The 25,836-nt window shown below is 32.3% G+C and overlaps 4 protein-coding genes across 4 annotated transcripts in view; 1 reads left to right on the top strand and 3 right to left on the bottom strand.

Moving 5' to 3' along the window:
- Positions 1-1,859: 1,859 nt before the first annotated feature.
- Positions 1,860-5,473, bottom strand: LOC133322032 (hyccin). Its single transcript, XM_061531100.1, has 2 exons — positions 4,795-5,473; positions 1,860-3,022 (listed from the first exon to the last, which is right to left on the bottom strand). The coding sequence occupies exons 1-2, from the start codon at positions 5,469-5,471 to the stop codon at positions 1,894-1,896; spliced, it is 1,806 nt and encodes a 601-aa protein (XP_061387084.1). The 5' UTR covers positions 5,472-5,473; the 3' UTR covers positions 1,860-1,893.
- Positions 5,474-10,209: 4,736 nt separating this feature from the next.
- LOC133322036 (GEL complex subunit OPTI) lies at positions 10,210-11,271 on the top strand. The gene is made up of 3 exons (XM_061531104.1): positions 10,210-10,382; positions 10,828-10,931; positions 10,997-11,271. The coding sequence occupies exons 1-3, from the start codon at positions 10,269-10,271 to the stop codon at positions 11,190-11,192; spliced, it is 414 nt and encodes a 137-aa protein (XP_061387088.1). The 5' UTR covers positions 10,210-10,268; the 3' UTR covers positions 11,193-11,271.
- A 418-nt stretch (positions 11,272-11,689) lies between these two features.
- Positions 11,690-12,478, bottom strand: LOC133322034 (probable U2 small nuclear ribonucleoprotein A'). Its single transcript, XM_061531102.1, has one exon. The coding sequence runs from the start codon at positions 12,476-12,478 to the stop codon at positions 11,690-11,692; it is 789 nt and encodes a 262-aa protein (XP_061387086.1).
- A 7,381-nt stretch (positions 12,479-19,859) lies between these two features.
- The window catches only part of LOC133322033 (F-actin-uncapping protein LRRC16A), an 85,602-nt gene continuing 79,625 nt past the window's right edge, over positions 19,860-25,836 (bottom strand). The window contains exons 16-19 of the mRNA XM_061531101.1: positions 25,277-25,439; positions 23,006-23,077; positions 20,024-21,035; positions 19,860-19,960 (exon numbers count right to left, since the gene is read on the bottom strand). Coding sequence (XP_061387085.1) covers positions 19,860-19,960; positions 20,024-21,035; positions 23,006-23,077; positions 25,277-25,439 — 1,348 coding nt within the window. The remainder of the gene's footprint in view (positions 19,961-20,023; positions 21,036-23,005; positions 23,078-25,276; positions 25,440-25,836) is intronic.

The following is a 25,836-nucleotide window of genomic DNA, read 5'->3' as shown; positions in this document are numbered from 1 at the left end:
AAGTTACATTTAACTCTGAAGCGATTAAACTACTTTTTGAGATACATTCTTTTAAACTGTATTATTCGTATTATTTCGTGTCGATCAAACAAGCGTAGTTTTGGATACATCATTGGCACCATACTATTTACGTGAACTATATCTTAATGCGGGTCAGTTCTCACACAAATTTCATCAGTGTTCATTCTTGGGCCAAATTAATTTATTTTCTAAAAATTCACCGGGCAAATTTGCTTTTTTATTTTACAAAAAACTGCATGCCTGTTTCATATAATGGTGTCCCTAAATAAATAGAATAATGTTCTGTAATATATCCGTTGTTATGTTTAGTCGGTATATTACGAGAATTGTACTCCGACTATCATTGGGTACCAGTTAATAAAACATTCTTTTAAAATTTGCGTAACTATCTCAAACACTGAAAATAATTTAGGATTATGTATCTTAAAATGATGTTTTTTTTTTTATTTTTTAATGTTTCCTTAAGGGATAATTTATTGTAATCTTTACAAACATATATAAAAAAAACATTTTACGAAAATCTAATTTTAATAACATTTATTTATTATTAATTTGCCCAACATTTTGTGAAAGTGTATTATACGCAACCTCTTAGTAATCTTGCCAAATTATAAACAAAGTGTCGGCTACAATTGGATAAGGTGTTTGAGATCTGGCATACAATTTTTGTTCATCAATAGTTTCTTTAGAAACAAATACAACTTGAAATTTTATTGTATCAGTGTTTATGTGAATACTTTTTTATTTTATGATCATTAATTCCATTTAAATATATATATGTATACATTAATAACGAATTTGTTATAAGTTAAAAATTACATAAATATTTGTTATTTGTTGTTTTACGAATAAGAACAATAAAAACAAACAAACAAACAATAAAAAAATATTACAATGATATTATTAAACGTTTTTTCATTTATGTACTTGAAAATTTCTACTTAATATTAAGAAGACGGTAGATGAAGAATGAAATTTAGGGAAATATATGTATATATAGTACCAGTTTAACCGTTTAAGAGGTAAAATGAGCATTCAATTTTTTTCACATCTTTTAAGAAACTGTTGCATCTAATTGTTCTTTTCAAAATTGTTACAAAATAGAGAAAAACAACAGTTGATTACTCATTATTACTTTTTAAATTCCTTAATACTCAAAAAAAGGGATTTCGTGTTATGGGAAGCCTAGGAAAAATAATAAATTTACACCTAAATAACAATTCTATGAAGAAAATAGTAAAGGAAAATGAAAAAAAAAGAAAATACATAACAACGGTTTAAATATAGTAATATAAGCATTATACAATATACCAAATACATAATAGGTGGTGTGATGGAATAAACACTGTGGAGCTGTGCTTTTTCTAACAATAGTCAAATTCAAAAATGGTTACTACAACGAATTTTTTAGTAAAACAAATGCAGAATAATGTGATTCGTTCATTCATTGGCACAATAACAAAACTAGCTATGAAAAACAAAAAATCGATCAACCAATGAGACGTTAAGAAAAGAAAGGTTCTTAAATATGCCTGCCCTTAATTACATCCCATGATGTAGAATTAAGACATTTTTAAATTTTTCTTTTTTCTCATTGGCTACGTTTTACGTTTTTGGTAATTCAAAAATAGATTTATACACTGCTCCACTTCAAAGCTCTAACATTCAACCATTTGATGATTACTATTTTTGTGTATTATTGTTTTGCTTTGCTTAATTTTTTAACTAAAGCAGCACGCACCAATGATGCCTCATCTTATAACACGTTTCGATATTATTGTGGTTTATCGCTTGGGGGCTTTCTTTGTTGATTGCAATAATAATAATAAAAATAAGTAGCCAGGCCCGGCTACTGGAAGCCTTAGAAAATCACTAATCCATGTGTGTATCACTCGCCGTTTTAACACCCCCTACGATGGACGTCGCATTGCCAATTGCCGGCATTTCAATACTGGAATCGAAACTTTTTGTCGTTAACAGGTCACTGCTTGTGGTGGTGGTTGTACTATTGTTATTACTGTTATTGCCTAATCCTCCTGTACCGCTGACATTGATGCCGCCAATACCACCCATACCACTACCACCAGACATTACGCCGACAGCAGTGCCACCATTCAAATCACTGTCAATGCTAAAACTATTGCTGCCACTTTCATTGGCCATCAATGTTTGCATCGGCAACATTTCCATGGTGTCTATGGAATCATAATTTTTAGACTTGACCGTTGGACCAGGGCTCTTTTCAAAGTCCAATGTCGTTGAACCCTCCATTTGCAGTTGCAGCAACGAATTGCGCTGCATATGTTTGTCTAATTTTCGTTGCGGTGGTTTGATATTGTCTGCACTATTTGTCGTTGCACTGCCATTAGTTTGATGAACTGCTGATGATTTCGTAATATCCTTTTCCTTGTCCTTATCTTTATCCTTGTCCTTTTCTTTGTCTTTTGACTTTTTGAAGCCAGCAATTAAAGCTTTGTGAGCCTGGGCCTTAATACCCTCCATACTGGGACGTATTATTGAATTCCGCGAGCCCTGTTGACTCGACGATTCTTTAGCATTTTGCGTCTGTTCGGCAGTTTCTTCTGTGACACTAGCCAATTGTTGAGGTGCCTGTGGCATTGTTAGATCTTGCACCTGGATTGGTATATCGTCGGGTAGCTTTTTCGTACGGAATGAAGCATTTGTAATCATTGATTTTGATACAGCGGTGGTTACGGTATTGGTGGATGGTGTTAAAGCTACACTAAGGCCCATAGGTCCATCACTGGGCTGGCCCGAAGGATTGGCATGTAGAGAATTGCGTATAGCGCTCGTAATTAATATCAATTCCGTATACATTTCGAAACATGCCCGATTATGGATATCTTCCAGCGTCTGAATGGCAACTGTACCAAAACCATTGAACATGGCAAAATAAATGGCATGCACTAATTCCACAAGGAATGCAGAGGATAACGGAATGCGTGGAATCATTGATTTGGGCATTAGTGATGGATCAGAGCTTAAAATGAGAAAAAGAGAGATATATACATTTGTGACACAATTATTTTCTTAAGTAATAAAAAATTAAAATTTTAATTCAAATTGATAAACATTTACTAAGCAATAGTAATTTTATAAGAGTTGTTTGCTTTAATTGAAATTGGGTATTTGTATTTTGTATCACAGCTGTTGTTGTTTCTAATCATATTTTAACGTCAGCTACAGGTGCATTCATAGAAGTTGATATTTTTAATTATTAGAGTACAATGGTATTTAAATATACTGGTAAAAGCAAAAGATGTATGTATTTTAGACAATGAAGACAAGACAAACACACAAATGAAGAAAATCGCATAAGAAATCAAAGCATATTTGTCGTCATCACTTATATATTACGAATATTAATTAAGCCATGATGCATATAAATGCGTTGTTAGTCAGACATATAACTATCTTTTTAATTGAGATTTTAAGTTTAATTATAACTTCTATGAATTTAAATTATTTACTTATGGGTCAATATTTTCTTAGGAATACAATTAGTGATAATATTGCAAAATTTCATATTATTATTTTAATTTATTGATTAGGCACAATGTTAAGAACATTGTGCCTATTCAACTGCCAAATATCGAATGATTATGCATCAAAATTATTGCTTTCATGTTATTTTTACGTGGGATTGTACCTTTATTACAACGCTAGTAGATCATTTTATGTAAGAAGAATGTAATTAGCCTAGAGGCGGGAATCTGATTTGGAAAAAATACTTCACAGCATAATTATCAAGTTAGAAGATAATCTCCATTTATTTCGTACCTTCATAAGGTAGACAACATAAAAAACAAACAAAATATACGATAATAATATTTAGAAAAGTGTAACCTGCTTCTAAAGATATGAAGCAATTCGAACAATTTTCCTCACAAAATTATATGAATGTGAATGTAATCATCAATTTCTTGATAGATTTACGCAAATAACATGAGGAGCTGAGGTTGCTATTCCTATGGTACATCTTCTGAAACTATTTTCAATTATGAAGAATCCAATACACCCACAAATTTACATTGGATCATTTACATTAAAAAGTTTAAAATTGTAGGTATACAGAAGAACCGATTTCTTTTCTGCGTTTCTATAATTTGTATTTACTGTCTGCAAATTCGTAAACGAACGAACCTAATGTATAAGCAATAGTGCTGCTACGACAACAACTAATTACAGGATGCTCTATTCTGAATACATATACTGTATTTATTACGTAGAGTACTTGGGGATCTATTTATATAAAATCGGATGTAAAAACAGATATAAAAAGGATCTCGCATGTTTTAAATACTATCACTCCCACAATATTACAAACATTGCAGGCGCTTAATATTGCATGTTTAGCAAATTGCTGTGAAATATATACACGGAATAAACATTAGACATTTATTAACAACATCATGGTGATCACATTTATATGCGGATCCATATTCATACAAGTAAACTGTTAAAATACGTCACTTCATGATTATTACGTTTGTAACAAGCCCATGAATACAAATGTTTAAATCGAATATAGAATAAAATATGCATCATATTTTTCCAATATTTTACAAATAAATTGATTCTATTGCTATCATTTATTACGCCTAGTTTATGCCAACTATACGAGGCTACTCTTCTCTGTGATTTTTAAAAAGGTCATAAACCTAATTAGCATTGAAATCAACACGTGATCAAACAACCCTTATAAATGATTTCATTTTACACCTTCAATACAATTCCAATTGATTGTCTTACCCATATGAGATCCTATGAGCATGTGTCATTTTCGCCGTAAAACCCTCGGTGACCAATTGGGACGCTACCCGACACAAATAAATCAATGCCGATTTTTGCGTTAGACTAACTTGTTGATTATAGCAAAATAATAATGCCGTCATTGTTCTCAGACGATTCTGAGCTGTTATTGCTTCAATTCTTGGATGTGGACCCCATTTCACCTCTCGATTACAATTCTCCTCCCATCGTCTCAAATCGGTCATTGGCAAATTCTTCTCTTCATGATATACAGAGGCCTGGGCCAAAATCGGCATACGAAATTGTACTATTCTGGGACTGCCATCGTCTGTGGACACTTCTCCATTGTAAATGCATATGAGCAGGGTTTCCAGGCTACGTACGCCCTTCTTATCTCCACCGGCTACGGCACGCAGGTACGTATAGATTAGAACAGGTATAAATTGAAGGGGGAACTTTTGCAATGTCTTTTCCGTGCTGCGATAGAAGGCCAACAACTGTTGGCATATATCGTGGACCAGTGACTCGTGTCGTTGACGTTCATTGAGTATGGTGAATATAACCTCTGCGATTTCCGAGTCTGTGTCATGCTCGGCGGCGAACTCTTTGATCTCATCAGGTTGACCCTGTATACGTTGAAAATCCGAAAGCCAATCTTGGACTATTGATTCTGCCATTACTCACTACTCTCCCCAGACAGAAGAAGGCAACAACGATGACACTTTGAACGAGGGCGAAAAAGCGTAACAAACCAACGTCTCGACGAATCGCACCAATCTATTATAGAGGCAGTTCGGTTACAGTAATCACAATATTGCACAATTTCTATTTTATAACGACAATAAACACGACAAATTATATTTTTCACTCTTAATTACTTGGTAAAAAAATCTTTGGCTGATTAGCTAGCAGAGGAAAAACTGAGCTAACAGGTTCAAACGGACGACTCTGTGAAATGAACGTTCGGAACGATTTCCAGCTCATTCCTCTATCTAGTGCTGTTAGTTCAACTAGTTCATTTCGATTTGTTTTATACGTATGGGTGACTATTGAATATGGCGACTATTTTCCGAAACTACTTCTCTATACATTTATTTTTTTTTCACTTGCGTGATAGTAATTTCTTGCAGACATGTAAAGTTTCGAAAAATGAGCAGAATGGAGTATTGAACTAAAGGACGATAGAACTAATGGAAAGTTTGAACATAAACGAGGGAGGATAAAGATCGTTCCGTTAAGTGAACGTCTTGGTCCAACACTAGCGATTACGAAATGCAACATTAGGTGTGTTCCTTTACTTTTCCAGTAAAAAATTTACCAGTAACCAAATTAAAAGAAATGAAAACTCAAATATGAACCCGAATATTTCTTTATAAAAAAGTTCGCTATAAGACTAATGTTTTGTATGAAAAATATGTATTAAAACTTCAAGGCCTGGAAATGTATTCGCCATAAAAAAATATTATTATCGTACGCGACAATATTTCAATCGTTTCAAGCTGTCATAAAAATAATACAACTTATATTTTTTCCCTTCATACATTTCATTCTAGGGAAAAACTCTAGTTTAATAAAAACGACCAGATTTTTCTGATTTTTTTCCAGAGGTAGGTATTTTTACCCTAATTATGGGGATATACCTAAGTCTGTTTTTACACGGTAGAATGGTTCCAGAAGATGTCGTGTAAAAAAGAGAATTCCCCTAAATAAGTGCTATTCACATTTGATTTGACCAGTAAAAATTTTTTGTACGCGCTAAAGGGGAATTCACTAAAATCTTTAAGCTAGTGTTCGCAAACTATCGACACTATCGATGTTTTCAGACTTTTTTCCTTCATAAATACTTTTTTGTGATATGAACATACTTCGCAAAAATTAAATTTGACAACAAAATTTAAGTACATAAAATTTCAAATCGTGCTAAATGGAATAAAATCGTGTAAAAAAATTAAAAATATTCAATTTTCAAACCGTGTTATATCAAAACTGTGTACAAAAAGACCGTGTAAAAACAGACTTAGGTGTATATTTTTTTTCTTGGGGGAAGTACCCAGTTATTTGACCCGGATCCACAAAATATACAGTCATATATACCTAAATGTGGAAAAAAATTCAGAAAAATCTGATCGTTTTTACTAGAGTTAAGCCAATTCTGGCCTGAAATATCGAAACCAAAGCTTAAATCCAAAGACTCCTTTTCTTTTAAATTAATAGTATTTATTTCAATGCATTTATTCTTACAAAAAACAAAAGAAAAAATAAATTCACAAGTAACATCTTAAAAAAAAACAACACACAAGAAAAAAAATTATTGAGAACAAAGCACCATCGGGATCAATTCAAAAACTATTTAAATTACAGAACATCATTTGTCTGATACCGACAAACGCTACTGTATTGAAGTATTTCAAAGATATCTTATGCATTATATCTTCTGTATACTTATCAGCATATTCAGTGAAATTTTCATAGTGACGAGTCATTTCGACAAGTTTTCGGTATTCACCATTTCCACAATTGATCGGGTTTGCCTCAACGAGTCGAACTTGTGTTTCTGATTTTTTTCGATGCACCTCTATCAAAAAAGCATCTATATCGGACGACTGATTCCTCAAAAACAGTTGTTTCAGCTTAATCTCAGGACAATTTGGATCCCTTGAAAACACTTCGCACAAATCGTGAACTGCATTCTCGTATTCCGAACAGAGACCTTTAAGCTTTCTATCCAATTGTCGAATTGCCTCCATTGCAAAACTAAAACGAATTCCAGTAATTTTCCTTTGAAATCTAAAACGAATATGGCTGCTCGACAAGCGTCTTCCCACTTTTATATTAGTAATGTACATGAATCTTCGCCGAAGATTCTTCGGTGATTCCCCTTGTTATACGTTGTGAAATTCACCATCAAGTTCAAAGACAATGGAATAAAATTTCAACGGCGTCAAACCTGTGTATACGTGGTTTGTTCCCGTACTGCAAGAGTCTACTCATGAGTCATGACCCAATAAACAGGTCATGTAAAGCGGTGCATTTTTATCGATTGCTGACTGTCCAGCAACCATGAATATTTTTGTGGTTGCCTGATGACTGACAAACATGAGAGGCCACACTATGAAACTAGCAAAATTTGGACAAGAGTGCCATAAAAAAAATATAGTGTGTACACTTCTTAGAAGCAATCGATATCGACAATTTTGGATTAACAACGTTACCTAAAATTCAACGAAGCGTACAAAAAATTCAACTTAATTAATTTTCCTTTGAAATCTAAAACGAATATGGCTGCTCGACAAGCGTCTTCCCACTTTTATATTAGTAATGTACATGAATCTTCGCCGAAGATTCTTCGGTGATTCCCCTTGTTATACGTTGTCAAATTCACCATCAAGTTCAAAGACGATGGAATAAAATTTCAACGGCGTCAAACCTGTGTATACGTGGTTTGTTCCCGTACTGCAAGAGTCTACTCATGAGTCATGACCCAATAAACAGGTCATGTAAAGCGGTGCATTTTTATCGATTGCTGACTGTCCAGCAACCATGAATATTTTTGTGGTTGCCTGATGACTGACAAACATGAGAGGCCACACTATGAAACTAGCAAAATTTGGACAAGAGTGCCATAAAAAAATTATAGTGTGTACACTTCTTAGAAGCAATCGATATCGACAATTTTGGATTAACAACGTTACCTAAAATTCAACGAAGCGTACAAAAAATTCAACTTCCCCACTATGGCAAAATGTTTTGTACGGCTGTATTACCCAAATACGTCGAATCCATTTCTCTTAGCGAACTAATCAAAATCGCGAAATAAAATTAAGAAATATTAAAATGTGTTCAAATATTTCATATTCTTATTGAACAAATGTTATTTCCATATGTTATGTTTCTTTTTTCAACAAAAGAAAAAAACAAAACTACGTTCTGTTATAGTTGAATTTTTCAATTTTGAAAATTTGTACGTCGACGTATTTCGGTAACATTCATATAAATACATGTGTTCTACATTTGTGGTGAAAAACGTCGAACGAGCTAGTTGAATTTTAGGTAAGGCTGTAAAATCCCCGAATCTGTCAAATTTTTTGTTTACGTTTTAACACGATTAAGTCAAAATTGAAAGCATTTTGACAGATCAGACAGATCTGGCCTTATCAGATGACCTTATTATTGCCAAAGGTTCTGGAACGGACCAATAATGTCTGCTTCAGACACAGCAAGAATGATTTTTAGAAAAACATGAATGAAAAGCAATTAGTCCTCTTTTCAGGAGAAAGGGAATTTGTTTTTGAAAATAAAACAATAGGTGGCGCACGCCATTCAAAGTAATTTTTTTGTATAAAGCAAAAAATGTTTAATAGTACGTTTACATTGTACCGGATTTTTTAACCCCGTGGGTTATAATTGTCAATTCCCTTGTATATACGTCAAATAAATCTACATAAGTTAACCCCGTAGAAAGTTCTAATGTTATAGTACGTTTACATTGTACAGGATTTCATTAACCCAGTGGGTTTCAATTGTCAATTCCATTGTATACATGCCAAATAAATCCTCATAGAGTAGGTTAATCCGTTAAAAAAGTTCTAATGTAAATGCCGTTTAAAAGTAAACTTTTACGACATGAATAGTGTTGTATGAACAGATCACAAATCGATTCGATATTCAGAAATTTCTATATTTTTAATTCTGTTTTTAAAATGCTGATTTCAACATTTTTGACAGCTATAAATGTAGCAAATTTGCCCTCTCAAGTGGCTCGAAAACATTTGTTATCGACCCTAATCGGTAATTCTTCCATTCCTCTTTCGCTTCTTAAACGGTGCCCATCACACCTCTTTCGTAAATTTTCGCTTTGCGTGGTTTTATATTTGTCGGGATTGGGATCGGTGTTGAGAGTTTCTCTCTCTTGAGAGAGTAATTAGAGTTGCGCTATTTTTAATTTTGTAACAAGCGTACTTTTTGTTCACAAAAGGTACGAATTGACATAAACGTACCAAAACAAAAATTTGATTTTTTTATTATTCGTGAATACATTTACGCTTAAATTATAACATATGTTATTTATGCAAATAACTGGTATAAATATTGGCCAATATTTCTCGATAATTATGATTCATTATCATTTGAAGTAGAATTTTAGGTACCTTTTCGTACTTTTTTGTTCCTACCTGTGGTAAGGTTTTCCAACACAATTCACAATTTACCACTGTGAGAGAGAGAAACTCTCAACACCGATCCCGATCCCGACAAATATAAAAACGCTTTGAGTTTCTTCTTTATCGGTTATTTTTATTTCTCCCTCATTTGGAATTAGTGGAACGTTTTTATTTTGGCAGGCATCAATCACGTTTCAACACGTCGACGTCGTCGGTGCTGCGCTTTTTTTTCTATTCCTGTGCCGTGAAATTGCATTTAACATCGATTTAATTTTCTTTTCTTTTTAAGTTTATAAGTTAAAGTATTGAATTAAAATGGCCACAAGAACAAATACAATACAACACAATTCGAGTGGCAGTGCCAAATCTTCATCTCTGAAAGAGATTTGCAATCGTGCATTGACAGCAAAATCAGAGTGGCTAGATAAGGTATGTGGTGAATGGAAGGGCTGCAGAATGTAGCAAGAGGAAGAAGTGGAGGAGGGGAATGCGGGTCCGTATGTGAATTAATTTACCGAGTCAAGCGTTTAATTAACTTTTAAATTAGGTCGATGTTAATTTTAGTAGAAACTTTGATGCGAGTATTATACTCACCATCCGGATTTTATATGAATAAACATTTTGTTGATCTAAATATAAATCATTCGGTCGGCTATGTAATACTATTTCCATGGACTGGTGAAAAATTCGGCTACGCGAACAAAAATTCTTTACTAAATGCCTATTTAAAATATGAATTTTAATCGAGTCATTGAGAACATCCTCTGCGAAATGTTTCACGTCGAGTGCAAACACTTCTTACGACGAAATTTTTAAATGGCATGGAAAAGAAAAAAACTTTCGGTAATAATGATTTTTATTTTATATTTTTCAGGATGAATTCCTAGATGTTATCTATTGGTCCCGTCAAGTACTTGGCATTATTTTGGGTATCGTATGGGGTATTGTTCCATTGAAAGGATTTTTGGGACTTGTTTTGTAAGTATTGAATAATAAATATTTTTGATATTCTTTTAATTTAATGTCTAATTTTATTTTTTTAGATTCGCTGGTATTAGCTGTGGCCTAGTTTATGTTTATGCCATTAATTTCCAATCAATCGACGAAGAGGCTTATGGTGGTGCTTGGGAATTGATAAAGGAGGGCTTTATGACATCATTTGCGGGCTTTTTGGTAACGTGGATTATTTTCTATACCGGCTTACACTACGACACTATAATGGAAGCAAAAGGACTTTGAGATATCTGAATATCTGATCTTTAGACGCAAATTAGTAGTTAATTAAATTGTTTAGTTATTCATTTATAAAAGTATAAAGCCAAACATATTCGATTCACGATTCATGATGTTATTGATCATCCTTTTGTGTGTATGCTCGAAAGCAATATGTTATAGATAAATGTAAACTTTTAATATTTCTCTGTCTATATATTAATGAAATCTTGATTTTAGAATGCATGGTGCTTAGCCAAGTTTTTCCTTCAAAAGCCCTGCCATTGTATTATTTAATAATTCCTTTTGTGTAATAAATACATAATTTCTGTTGTTGAAATAATTTGAAAATTAACTTTTTTCTATGAAAAAGAATAAAGCTTACCGATTATTTAACAAACAATAAAAAATAACCACAAAATTAGTTTTTTTTCTTTACACGTTTCTACTTGTATTTGAATAGAAATTATAATTAAAACTTAAGAGGGAAACAATATTGTTACAGTAGAAAATAAAATATATCGCTAATGTTCCATGGCTGCATCTGAACCACCGCCGCTACTTGTTCCGTTGGTCGTTGATCCGTTTTGTTCCAGAACAAAATTATCGGGAATTTGGCCACTTTGTAGAATCTGTGATAGTCGCTCAACTTCTGCCAGAGAGCTGGCACGTTTGATTGCTTCTCGTATGCGGCGAATATCTTCTGGATTGGCAAAACGTCCACCACCAGCCTTGGCAGCAGAACCATCGGCCAAGGCAGCAGCAGCTGCGCTTTGTTTCGATTTTTTCGCCACTTCTTTCAACAGCTCCTTACCCTGTTTCGAACGGAAGAATTCAATGGCTGCCTTGCGATCCTTCTGTTTGATTTTTCTAAAATCCAAAAGTCTTAAATGTGGAAATTTGTACGCCATATATTCTCTATAGTAGGGTTTTGTGGACACGGGATTCATAAGAAGACAAATTGTTTCCAAATGTTGGAGCTGCGTTAGTGGTTCCAAGTCGCCCAATTCTTGCAAGTTGTTGCCACTCAATATCACCGAATTTAGGTTAGGCACACATTCATGTAAATCTTCACCGATTCGAAGGATACGATTGTTATTGAGAAGTAAACATTTCAGACGTGATAGATAAGGCAGTCCGTCCAATTTCCTGAGATCGTTGTCGGATAAGTCTATGGTGTCGAATTGGTCCAGCGTTGCGCCCAAGTTTTCTATTTGTGGTATTTTGTAGCCACGTAAATCCAGTTCACGTTCCCGGCAGGGGTTGATGAATTGCATGGACTGGTTTATTAATTCCGGCGTTAATTTCACCATTTTTTTATTAAACTTTTAATAAATAGAAATAAGGAAAATGCTGTTTTGCTGGAAAATAACAGCGTTTGTCGTACTCTTCTTCTTCCTCTTACGGCTAACTAAATGACAGAGTACTAATGATTGATAACATTGTGACAGCCGGTAGTGATGTCAACATAAATAAAAATTGGAACGGAATTGAATCCATATGTTCCATTTCTGATTTAATAAATCATGTAATTTATATTCTCAATGCCTTTGATTTTACATCGTATAAATCACTCCCATTCATAGAAATTTTAATGAATGTCATATTTACATTTGATTTATTTTGTCATTTGCTTTTGTATATATGAACTAAATGACTAATGTATGTATCCTAATAGTACGTTTACATTTAATCGGATTTCGTTAACCCAGTGGGTTTCAATTGTCAATTCCTTTGCATATATGTCAAATAAATCCACATAATGTAGGTTAACTCGGTAAAAAGTTATAGTACGTTTACATTTAACCAGATTTAGTTAATCCACTGGGTTTCAATTGTCAATTCCTTTGCATATATGTCAAATAAATCGTCATAAAGTAGGTTAACCCGGTAAAAAGTTCTAATGTATATGCCGTTTTATAATGTATATGCCGTTTAAGGGCGCATTTACACCGAACGTCTTTTATGATAAATCATCATTCTTAATATTTAATTTTTAATATGTCAAATATTATCTTAACTCGGAAAAAGGTTGTAATGCAAATGCCGTTTTAGTGAAATATGAATACGGAATTTCAATAAAGTTCTAAAAAATAAATACATTATCTAAAGTCGCAAAGAAAAATAACTAAGGAGTATCAATTTTCAAGGACTTGTTCCTCGAGAAAATTGTTTTCCTGTGAAACTAAATTACTTGCGGATATTCATGATCCCGACGATTTTAAAACATGATTAAAACATTGATTGACTGAAGAAATGTGCTTATCAATTTATTTATTTCTAAGTTCGGAATTACATTTTGCAATTTTAATTACCTAAATTCTGTTGTGAGACATCCTTTTTTATAAACAAAACAAGACATTTATTTTAATTACATGAATTATTTAAACTCTACCCACTATTTACAATTACCCACTGTACAGTAAAATGTTTAAAGCTCTCATGGTATAATAATAAAAGGTAACAGCAAGCGTTGTTGTACAAAAAACGATACAACAACCACATGGAAATTTGTTGTTGTAAGTTCTACTAGTGTCAACTCATTTGACAGAAAAATGTAAACAAACAAACAAATTATCATCAAATTATTTTTATTTTGAAAATGGAATATTTTCGAATCCTCAAAATAAAAATTGAAAAACATGAATGAAAATCTATCAAATTTATATTTTTATCGCTTCCACATCTTTCCTTTAATTGAGCCATTGCCATATATATGTGTAACACATATGACAATGCTGGGAATAGCGAGTAATTCCTTCAAGAAAGATTTGCTTCCTCAAACTTTCCCAGCAGGCAGATTGAGTAAATTGAATACGGGAGCACATTAATAAAGAACAATTTCAAATTGTATGCGTTCCAAATTTTCCTGTTGGGTGATTTTTAAAAACATAATTTGTCAAATTCATATTGACACTAGTATTACTTTGGAATCAAATCAGCTGGGATTTGCTGTTACCTTTTATAATTGTACCATGAAAGCTCTTAAAATATGATGTTAGTATTGTATAGAAATTGACTGAAAATGCGACATTTTCAAAAGTATTGTTGGCCAAATTTCCTTTTTTGAAAAGTCCCATTCTTGTCGTTCTAGTTGTTGGTGTCGAAGCAGCTTGTACCGCTGTGTATTTCTCCTTAATCTGTTCTGCTTCTAACTCCAAGTTCAAGACGGCTGCGACCTCTATTGGATGTGTCCACAGTGAACATTGGTATAGATGAGTGGGTTTGGCTGGACAATTGAAAAAGTGTAGCGTGTCATGTGGACCATTACCATATGCCGGGCAGATATAGACCGCGCTGTCAATTCGCGCCCAATAAGAATTGAGGCGGATGCACCATTCAGTTTTTAATTGTTCCAAGGCCACTCTGGTTTGCCGGGGTAGCTACTGTTCTTCTGCAGCTACAGCGGGCGAGACTTGAAAAACTAATCGATCGCGGGTTCCGAAATTGAAAGACAGGCGTCAAAACCACTAAAACGAAGCTTCAAAAGTCGAATTATAGCCAAATTTCTTATATCGAATAATTTTTGTAATCTGAAGCAATTTTTCAAACTTAGTAAGTCTGGGTTTATAAATGCAACTTTTGTAAGCAACTCTGCTGAGTTGAAGTGAGAGGTATAAAAAGTGACAGGGGGAGAAATTCAAGAGAATCGTAGAGAGCAGCTGCAGAGTTGCTGATTTCAGATTTTAACAATACTACTATTGAACATAAATTTAAATTTATAATGGAGTAGGCATTTCTTTGAATATACCCAAATTACCTCGATTGTATGCTTCCTCATATTAAATTAATACACTTCTCGTTGAATTTTCAATTATTCAGATTTATTTATGTATGTATTTGTTTATTGTTTCTCTCTTGAATGTTATTATATAATGGTTAACTTAAATAATATATAATAAAAAAGGCTTAAATAATTTACAGAAATATATTTTTAATATATAGAAAAATATGACGTTGGTATTGGTTTTAGAGTTAAATTGGATTTGGGGGTAGTTATTTAATTGGATTTTATTTTAAAAGACAAAATTATAGTATAAAAAATAAGTTTAATATTTAACTTTTACATTGTGTTGTTGTTGTTGCTTTGATTGGTTATACTTAATGCTTTAAGATGATGGTACATTCTTTAAAATATATTATATTATTTGTTTGCTTTATATAAATAAGTTAAAAATATAAAATATATTACAAATGGAATACTTCATTTATTTATTCATTCTTATTGTTCACTTAATAAACTAATTATTAAGACGCCATGTAAAAAAAATAATAAAAACAAAAACTTTAGATTGCACAAAATTTTGATCCATACAAAATAATTATAAAAAAATATGAGAACAAAACAAAATATTTTAGAAGACAGTGGATGGGGTTTTTGTTTACTTGTTTTTTGTGTTGTTGTTTGTTTGTTTTCAAAAATGCTAATGTTAATCTTTTGAAGTTGTTTGCTTATTACTTAAATGCTAAATATAAACCTTTTTTAATATTAATTTTTTTATTAATTATTTTGCTTATAAATCAACGACATCCTCTTTGGTATATTGAGTATCCCTAAAAGTTTGCCGTATAGAGGAGGATCGTTGTAGTCCTTCAACTAATGTCTCCTAAAATAGAATAGATTTTAATGTAAAACACACATTTTATAAATATATATGTATTGTGTAATATTAATATTGTATATTACCAACATTTAATATGACATAGTGATGAACATGCAATTTCTTTGCTGTGATAGTTGGTTAATTGTAAAAAAAAGAGTATAAAAATACGACAAGAAAACATACACACAAAAATATGATAAATCACAAAATAAACAATCAACAGTACATAATAACATATATGTATAATAATCATAATACAATAAATGTTTAAACAACAAAAAAACGAAGAGGAAGACAAAGCATTAATTGCTATATATTTTTTATGCTTACAAAACTACGCAAGAAAATATCTGTTTTGTATTTTTTTGGGGATGATTAAAATAAAAACAATATTAATAACACATCATGACAATATTAAAAGTAAAAAAACACACTTAAATAAAATTAAAACATTTAATGTTAGGGCGAGAGGAAGGGCATCAATTCGGGACAATGCGTATGTATACGAAAGCAAAAATCCAATACGAACATTGTTCAAATTTTTAGTGGAAAAAATATTCTTACACATTATAGGCAGGTTCTAAAATTTTTACAACAAATCGCTTTTAGGATTTTAAATAGTTAGATATTTTAGTACAGTTGCAATATTTTCGGAATTTTCGATAATCATAGACTATCAATACCGATTAACCGGCACCATTTTTAAGAAATGCGTTCATTAGTTGGTTTAAAAATGTTATGAAAGGCTGCACACCAAAAAATATGTCTTATCGGGACATTGGCAATTTACCTAGTTTTGTAAAAAACACACACACACACAAAATATATATAACAGCACATTATGATCAGGACATCACAGGAAGGTGTGGGAGTGCGCATTAGAATAAAGCAATTATAATGAATTCTTATGAAGCATATTAAAAAAAGCAATGGTGCTAAGAAACGCACACACACTCAAAAGCTTTTTTTTTTTTTTTTTGCCCGAGAATGAGTTCAGCCATGAATGTTTTCAGTGTATTGATAAATGCGACGAGGCATTGGAATGTATCAAACCTCAAAAAGTGATGATATTTCTTTGCCAGCAATACGTTTATATCCAACATTTATTGTTGACCCCACGGCACCAGGGTCATTTTTGTCATCTTGCACATTCGACGATGTAGATGTTGCGGTACGGCTGTTTCGTATATTCAATATTTCATTTGTTCCATTTTCACTTATTAAACTTTTACTCAACATCTCTTTGATTTCGCTATTAAATGCACTGGTTGTGACAATTTTCGATGTAACTTCACTTGCCGAAGTTGACATCGATGATGTTATAATCGATGATGATGACGATGATCCTGTTGTAGTTGTTGTTGTAGAAGTGCTTGTAACAGAGGACGATGAATTTCGATTGAGTTTATTTATGGCCGACGATGAAGATGATGTTAGTAACGAACGTGGTAATACTTGTGGTTTAAGGGGTAAATCTAAGTGGTGCAAGAGGTTGTTTCACACGGAATTTGTATTGTATAGGTGTTTGGGGGGAGGTAGGAACAAACATAAAAATATAAAAAAAGGAAGAAACAGATAATTAAATAAATAAAAAATATAATAAAGAGAAAACAAAATGTAAATTAACAAAATAAATAGGGAAGAGTTTTATTGAAATTTATCACATAGGCGGAAATCCTAAGAAGTTATACGAAATATACATAATTAATATAAGTATTGGTCGGGGTTGGGTTTGTCGAAAAATATATGAGGTATGATATAAATGTACATCTATCTGAATTATTATTATGACCTATAATATAACAAAAAGTTCGAGGACTGATCGTTAATTTTGCGATATAACAATGGCAATTTTTTTTTTAAGAAATAAATAGGTATTTTTTTCATTAAAAAAAACAAAAAGTATAAATGCAAAATTTATTTTGAAAGAAAAAATATTCTACGGAAAAAAAATTGATGAAATTTTTGCTTGGTCAAAACTAAAGCAATTTTTTTATTTTTTCTTAAAAATAAGCAGATGTTGCTAATAACAATGAAATGCTCAATTTGATCCTTGGGTATACTATTCCTTGAATTCTGAACTTTTGAGGAACTCTTTTCATTTTGTTATCTATGATACTGTAACGATTTTTCTATAGGGTATAGATCTAAAAATTATGTTGGCCCACAACAAGTCTTTGAGATGTTTTGGTGTATGTTTGAGGTTATTTTCAAGCTGAAACACCAAAACAAGCGGTATATTTTCTTCCGCGAAGGGAACCATAGCATTTTCCAAGACATTTATATAAACAATCTGATCCATACTTCATAAATCTCGTAAATATCTCAAACTCCATAAAAAGAAAAACAACCCAATACCATTATTGAGCCTCCTCCATGCTTACCAGTACCCTTGCAATACTGTGAATTGAGCCAAATAACTTTCTTGATAGTTACCGAGCATATAGGCATGCTACCATATCTCGCCTACGCTCTGTTCTTGAGGTTATATTCAATGATAACCGTCTCACAAATTCCCTTGAACTCCTAAATGGGTATTTTTTTTTACCGCTATGACAATTTGTTGATCAGTACGAATTGATGTTTTTTGCAGACTTCCTTCGTGCTGAACTGCCACTACTGATATAGTATTCATGGAATATTTCTCGGAAATCATTTTCTGTGATAAATTATTTTCACAACCTCTGGTAGTTAGGTGTTTTATCGGAGTACTGCATTTGTTTCTAGCTATTTTTATATTTTTTTGACAGTAAGTCAAACTGAAAATAAAAGTATCGAAATAGGTGTGGAAACCAAGACATAATAATTATAACGGTAAAAATAGCTAAAATTTTAGAGCTCACCTGTTTGTACTGTCCAAGCAAAAATTTAGACAATTCTCTTATCCATAAATTATTACTTATTTCATTATGTATTTTGCATTTATGCTTTTGTTTCTTTTTTGTGAATAAAGTAACCGATTTAAAACGATATCTTCATTTTGGAAAAAGTTATGTGGCATTTATTAACGTTTCAATTTTAGTTGCTTTAGTTGTGGCCACCATTGTATATATAGTAAAATATAAATGTACATCTTAATTATTATTAAGACCTACAATATGGTAAAAAAGTTTGAAGACTGATCGGTAATTTTTGGGAATTTACATTGGCAAACACGGATTAGCTCCAATAATGTTAGTACAGTGTCCGCAAAGCTAACAGTATTTGCTAACTCCTAGTACAAAAAATAATTACTTCAATTAGGCAAATGAACGAAGTAATTATTAATACGCTCTCGTATGTTACCAATGTATCAAAACCAAAATAATCTAAACGATTCCAATGAGCAGTTTTCATTTAATAACCCTTTGTGGCCTAATGAAGTGGACATATATTGCCTATATGTAAAGTTGGGTCATTAGAATACCAACTTCATAGTCTTGTATTTTATGTATAGAAATAAATGCTTGCCACAAAGTAAAACCTGTAGTAAAGGTTCTATAATTTTTCTGTTATATCAGATTTCTGACTTTGAATAGATATATTCCCTTCATAATACGAGAGAGCAACATAGAAATCGGACATTTCATTCAAATTATATACAGGTCTGATATTACATTTCGTGATGAACAAAACTTAAAAGTGCATTATAAAAAAAAAACAAAACAACAACAAATCTATTCTTTAAGACTAACAACATTCTTGAACTTCTACATATATATATATATATATAAACAGAAATAATTAAAAAAATATAATTAAAACAAATAAATTCATATCAAATTACCTAGACGATTAAGACCAGCAGCAAGTTCCCGTACGGATTTCTTTTCCAAGCCTGCAGCAAAAAAATAAAAATATACGTTAATTATTAATCGAGGAAATTTTATCAAAAAATAAAGAAAGCATGGTTTGATATTACTACTAAAATATATTTGAGATTTGTTATAAAATGAATTAAGTTCATTTTAAATGATTTTTTTGCATTTTATGCCAATTTTTCAAATAATGAAGATCATAGTTGTTTATGCCTTTTTAATGCATATAATACTCTTATATTTACTATAAGTTTATAATAATAAATAAATGAAGAAAGAGAACTTGCGTAGCCTTAATTGTTACGTTTTTTATTAAACTTATCAATTAACTCACCTGTTGTTTTGCCAGCAATATTATTGGTTGTGCCGTTTCCAAACGGTACACTTTCCATTTCTGAAAAAAAAACGAAATACATTCAATTTAGATATGTTCCAATTGTATTCGTCCGTTATTTACCTTCATCCAATTTTTCCGGTGTTGTTTTACTTGAATCCGTACTGGTATGCATCACTGAATTTGTTCCTTGTGCAGCAGTTTTTGGCTCACTGCCCACCACAGACCATGGCCGTGGTTTTTGTAAAATTACCGGTGTACGTAAAATACCATTGCCTGTTTTAGCACCTGTTGTTGAGTCGGTATGTGATTTTATCGAATCGGTACTGGGTGAACGCATTTTACTTTCACGACCCGAACAGGTTTTTAGCAAACGTTCAGCTTGTGTTGTGGGCAGCGAAGAGTCTGTAACGTTGTCGTTTGGCCCACCGGCACCATTACCACCACCTTCTGTACGCATTTTGACAAGTGGCGATTTTCGTCCCACCAATGGTGAATATTTCTCTAAATTGTCAGTGGAACGTGATCGTGTTGTCCATGCAGCACCTTTTAATAAGGGGGAATTTCGTTCCAATTTTATGGGACGACGTTCCTCTAGAATTGGTGTGGTTTCTTCGGAGGTCATGTGATCATTGCCATTGCGACTCATTGTTGGACTATCAACGAATGATAAAGAGCTGCATTCCTCCGAGGTGGGTGATACAAGGGGTGTTAGTGTGGTGGGTGTTACCGAACCAGGTCGAAAGAATTGATCAAGACCCTCACCAATTTCCTTGGTACTGTTACCATTCTCAATGGCTGTAACTAGCGGCCGGGTGGGTGCACGTGTTTTGGCTCTTTTCGGGCGACCTTTGACTAGATGTTGCAACTGAAAAGAGGCACTTGGCAATTCTGTAATGGAATCACAACATTCATCGCCGCCTCCATCATCTAGGTCGCCACGACTATCACTTGTCAGGGTGGCATCGCCATTAATTGACGAATCACGGCGTGATATTTGTGATGTTGAACGATGTGATGAGGGTGATTCCAATAGATCGGGTATATGGCCAAGGCTTAGATTTTCCACAACCGATTGTGGACGTACCTTACGGGCAGCAACAGAACGTCTTTTGGTGGGCATGTGTGGTGTAGCCTTCAGCGAAAATATAAGAGGAAAGAAAAATAATTAATATTTTAATAAAAAAGTCGAGCAATTATAGCAAGTAATTAGTTTTAGGACTATTTGTATATAAATGGAGAAGAATTCACGATAAACCATGCATATGATTACATGACTGAAGATGGATGGATGATGCCAGGAATATGAGAACAGAACTAGTTGAAAGTTACCAAGAAAAGTAGAATGCAATATTTATTTCATATGAAAATAAAAACTTAAAAAAATTATAATTATGTATATCTACCAAAGTAGTAATAAGCTTGACTACAAATTATTTAATGAATTCACAACAATGCAGACAACAATCATGTAGCTTATAAATAAAATATATATAATGCTTAGTACGGTTAAAAAAATGGGAAATTGGGGGGATATATCAAATTCATTAAATAGAGTCAATGATGCATTTTATTTGTTTATTTGCTATTGCTTGGGAGTAGATATTTACTAAATCCCATTGGATATTTATATTGAATTATCAATTTGATTTATTTTAAATACAGTAAAAATTACAATCCTAACACAACCTAGGCGGAAACTAATCAAATCAACCGATATTTGTTTCATCATCAATGGTGTGAACAATATATATTTTTGAAACTGTACGATGTTTCCCCTATATTTATTATAAAAATGTATATATTTTTTTGACCGATAATAAATTTAAACAATTTGAAATGATTATAATAATATTGAATAATTACACAAATGGAAATTGCACAAAATACAAATATCCTAAGAGAATGGTATCAACCGATAAACCAGTTCGTCAGATGCAGTCGGGAACTGAGAGTAAGGGAGTCAAGAGAGTGTGCTCCAAAAATATTAGAGGACAATTATTTATAGGCAAATAAATGTTCACAAAAACGCCATCTCCACCCATATCTATGAGGAAGTTTGAAAGGGAACTTTGAGAATTGCTATCTCACACACAATAGTTACTTATGTTCAGACTTCCACCAAGGAAATCGCTACGAAAGGTTTACGGTCTATGTTTAGTGTTAGATAAAATCAACAATTTGTAGAATGTAGATACAAGTTTACATAGTTTTATTAATTAAATATATATGCATCATTGACTTTTTCTTAATAAAGAGTTTGTAAAAATTATTTTAAAAGGAACAGGAAAAATATGCATTATGTATTATTTGTAATAATATGAAGATAATGTAATTTATTTATTTTTTTGCTTCATCAAGACAATCTACTTACAAGGTTGAGATATTCCAATTTCTGTGGTATATATTTTTTGAGATGATTTGTTTTTTTTTTGTATTGGGTGTGAATTATTTTAAAAGTTTGAATTTTTGGAAAATTGCATTTAACAGATGATTGATAATGAATGGTTGGTTGGTTGATTGATTGATGGATGGAATTATTGTAGATTTTATTTTGTAATATATTGATTTTTTCGTTGTGAAAAGAGAAGGGGGAAAGACATATAAGTAAATGGATAAATGGTAATGTTTAACAATAAAATGAAATATTTGTTTTCAACTAAAAATTTAAACAATAAAACTTTTGAAAAAAGAAAAAATATAACAACAACACTCAGACAGATGACTAAAGTGCATTCTGATTTGATTGGTTTTCTTTTTTGTTTCATTACTTGCGTTGTGAAACTTTGAAACTCAATTTACAATATCGAATTGTTGATGATTGACTTATTTTGTATCTAAGTGTAACTAGAATGTATTTTGTTTTTGTATCGTTTTATGAGGAAACTTGCGTTGCGTTGTGTTTCTGGTTTAAATTTCTTCACGACTAAATGATAAAACTTATATATATTTTGTTCTAATAAAATATTTTGATATCAATAATAATAAGAATAATATTCATTAATGAATGTGTATATCTAGTACGTATGTTTGTGTGTGTGTGTGATATGCTTGTTTTTTTAAGTCTCATTGTAACCACATTGGTGGCTGTGAGTCAACACTTACAGTGGGTGATTCTAATCCTAATTTGGGTAAAATGGAATTACGTCCTGTTCGTAAAATCATACCATCCGAATCCTGAAAAGATGTAAAAGAAAGCATTAAAAATATTTTAATGTAATATTTAACTATTTTAGAGACAATGCGTTAATGTGAATGTTGAGGTTATAAAGAAGTTTTTGGTTAATTAACATGAACAAATCTAAAAACCATTTTGAATCCGTCGTCGATTTGATGCACAAATGAGTATAGACATTCAATAATGGGTGGATTCTGAAAATTTAATACATAAACAAAAGAGAACTTCTTCGAGTGACGTCAGTGTGGCGACTTCAGTCTCAAAAGCCACAAGAGCAAATAACCCAATCATAACCCGAACACGGCCTCTTTTAGCGCCAATAGCATGAGCTAACTCTCAACAAAATGACATTGGTCGCGGAACAGGACGACTTTGCTGTTGTTTTAAGTGATTTCAATGACAACATTACCCTTCAAACCGATTGTGCAAAATTTCAGCATCCGCCTTAGTCTTGAAATATGCCACGATGACGAACGGGCAAGACGACGTTGATACTATGGTTATCAAAGTCCCGAGTGTTGAAAGGTGGAAACTTCCGTAGCTGCGTTGCAATTTGCCGATATGGCAATGCTAATGGGGGAAAAATGCCACGAATAGAATAGGAGGCAACTCCAGCGCCCAAAATCCAAATATTTACTGAACAAGAAGGCATATCAGAGGGCATTTTGTTTTGTTCGGTGGCTTACCCTGTCAAGATTTATACCTAATTTTCCCTTCTTCTTTTGCCGGACTTTCCCTTCTTCCTATTTCGACCACTGGTGGATCCACCCAAAACTTTAGCTTCACCTTTGTCGTTAGGCGTAGAATCGTGCTTTGAGACAGACGTGTCAATCTGACAAACATGAGGTGTTTGGTGCACCATTTACTTTAAATCGGACGAAAATATATATAAAAGCTATATCCAAATCTGAATCGATTTCAACAAAACTTAACACGTTAGACTACACTAATTTCAGTACGTTGTAAAAATTTTTGCGATCTGTACTTTGTTTACAATTTAACATGGACAGACGGACATGCATAAATCGACTGAGAAAGAGATTCTATGTATTCTCAAAAGGAACCATGCGTCTATCTCATTTCTTTTTGGCTGTTACAAACATGTGCACAAAGACATAATACCCTGTAGCACAGTGTGGTGAAGGGTATAAAAAAGCTAAAATGAGTATGAAGGAAAAGTGATCGCAACAAACACATCGAGTTCAATGGCTACTGTTTCGAAAAAAATTATAGCTAATGGAATGGAGAGAGGACCTGTTGACCCCGGGTCAAAGGCACAGCTGCAAAGAAGCCAGTAGTAAGTAAGAATAGCTTCTCGGAATGAAGTGAGACTTCATAAATAAATTATTTTTTATTAAAATCAGACTCTCTATACTTAAATTAATGAATATTGTTGAGCGGTTTATTAAAAGTTTGAGAAATTCCAAAGCCAATTTTTCTTTGTAGCATAGGACGCAGTTTTGGTTTTGAGATAATAAAAAGAATATTTGCTATTAAATTCAATGTTTGTTTTAACAATATTATATATTTTATGAAGATAATAAAAAGAAAAGATGTGAACAAAGTATACAGCATTTAAGTTTTTGGCAATGTTAGTAAACCAAATGGAATTAAGTGGTTTATTTTGGGAATCTCGCAATTCAATTTCCAACCGAACAAAAGGTTGCAGAAAGAAATATTTTTCCTTGTGAAAATACAATTTTTATGGAAAAATCTTCCAACAAAAAATTATAAAAATAAAACCAATTTCATGGTTTTTGTATAGAACAGTTATTATATCGGATCGGACTTTTCATTAAATATAATACTCGGAAAACAGCAAATTTTGATTTTAAACCCTAATATAATAACCTAATAATCTATGTACCAATAATTAGCAAGAAATATTGAATTTCAAGGTAAAGTTCTCGCATACATAAGACGTATCCACGACTAACATCTCTTGATTTGAAATATTTAAAGTTAATATTTTTAAAAACGTCGACATGGACCAAGGATGATAACATTGAATTGGTATGAATTAGGTCTTCATAATAAAAAAATATATATTATTTCTTATTAAAATAAAACCTCGTTATACTTTTCGAAAATCTCGTAAAAATTACATTTCTTAAGAATAATAAACAAAATGTTGTAACATAATGCGAAAACGTGTATCAGTGTTTGAATGTAAATGGGAATGACACATTTAAACTTACATGACTGGAGCGACTACGCACAATATCGGGTGTTTGTGGTTCATCCAACATAACGGAGGGTGAGTCGGCAATTCCCAAACCGCGACGATAACGTGTTAAAGCTTCCAACACTTCATCTGTAGCACGATCGGATATTGCAGCAGCCAATGACTGTTCAATTTCACTGGAATTAGTAAAGAAAGAAAACCAAGAATTAGTGTGAACCATTAAAAGTTAATTATTCAATAATCATATGTACGTTAATGCACATGCTTGCATACAAACGTATGGATGACGTAGATTTGAGCAAAAATACTGGATATTTCTTATAAAAAACAAGATAATTTTAAATTGTTACAGTTTAAAAAATAATGAAATATACAGAAACACGTGTTAAGCGTGTTTATAAAGTGCCCAATATATATACTATAATTAAAAAAATATATATAGTATATCAAGCATGAAGTTAACCCCAAAAATTACCACTTTAAAAATATTCTTCAAAAATCCAAAAATAATACATAAACATAGTTCTTGAAATCGTCAATATATTGTATGTTAAAAAATAACTAGCGTCAAAA

The sequence above is a fragment of the Musca vetustissima genome, unplaced genomic scaffold (genome assembly GCF_032173495.1).
Source record: "Musca vetustissima isolate MV318-11 ecotype Yass unplaced genomic scaffold, APGP_CSIRO_Mvet_v1 utg33717, whole genome shotgun sequence".
NCBI classification, from domain to species: domain Eukaryota; kingdom Metazoa; phylum Arthropoda; class Insecta; order Diptera; family Muscidae; genus Musca; species Musca vetustissima.
This window is presented reverse-complemented; position numbering and strand designations above follow the sequence as displayed.

What these genes read in the sequence shown, in the direction of transcription:
- LOC133322036 (XM_061531104.1), top strand. Translation starts at nt 10,269, where the DNA reads ATGGCCACAAGAACAAATACAATACAACACAATTCGAGTGGCAGTGCC. An exon ending in AATCAGAGTGGCTAGATAAG is followed by an intron (nt 10,383 to 10,827) that starts GTATGTGGTGAA and finishes TATATTTTTCAG; the next exon opens with GATGAATTCCTAGATGTTAT. An exon ending in GGATTTTTGGGACTTGTTTT is followed by an intron (nt 10,932 to 10,996) that starts GTAAGTATTGAA and finishes TTATTTTTTTAG; the next exon opens with ATTCGCTGGTATTAGCTGTG.
- LOC133322034 (XM_061531102.1), bottom strand. Translation starts at nt 12,478, where the DNA reads ATGGTGAAATTAACGCCGGAATTAATAAACCAGTCCATGCAATTCATC.
- LOC133322032 (XM_061531100.1), bottom strand. Translation starts at nt 5,471, where the DNA reads ATGGCAGAATCAATAGTCCAAGATTGGCTTTCGGATTTTCAACGTATA. An exon ending in GCTCATAGGATCTCATATGG is followed by an intron (nt 3,023 to 4,794) that starts GTAAGACAATCA and finishes TCTCATTTTAAG; the next exon opens with CTCTGATCCATCACTAATGC.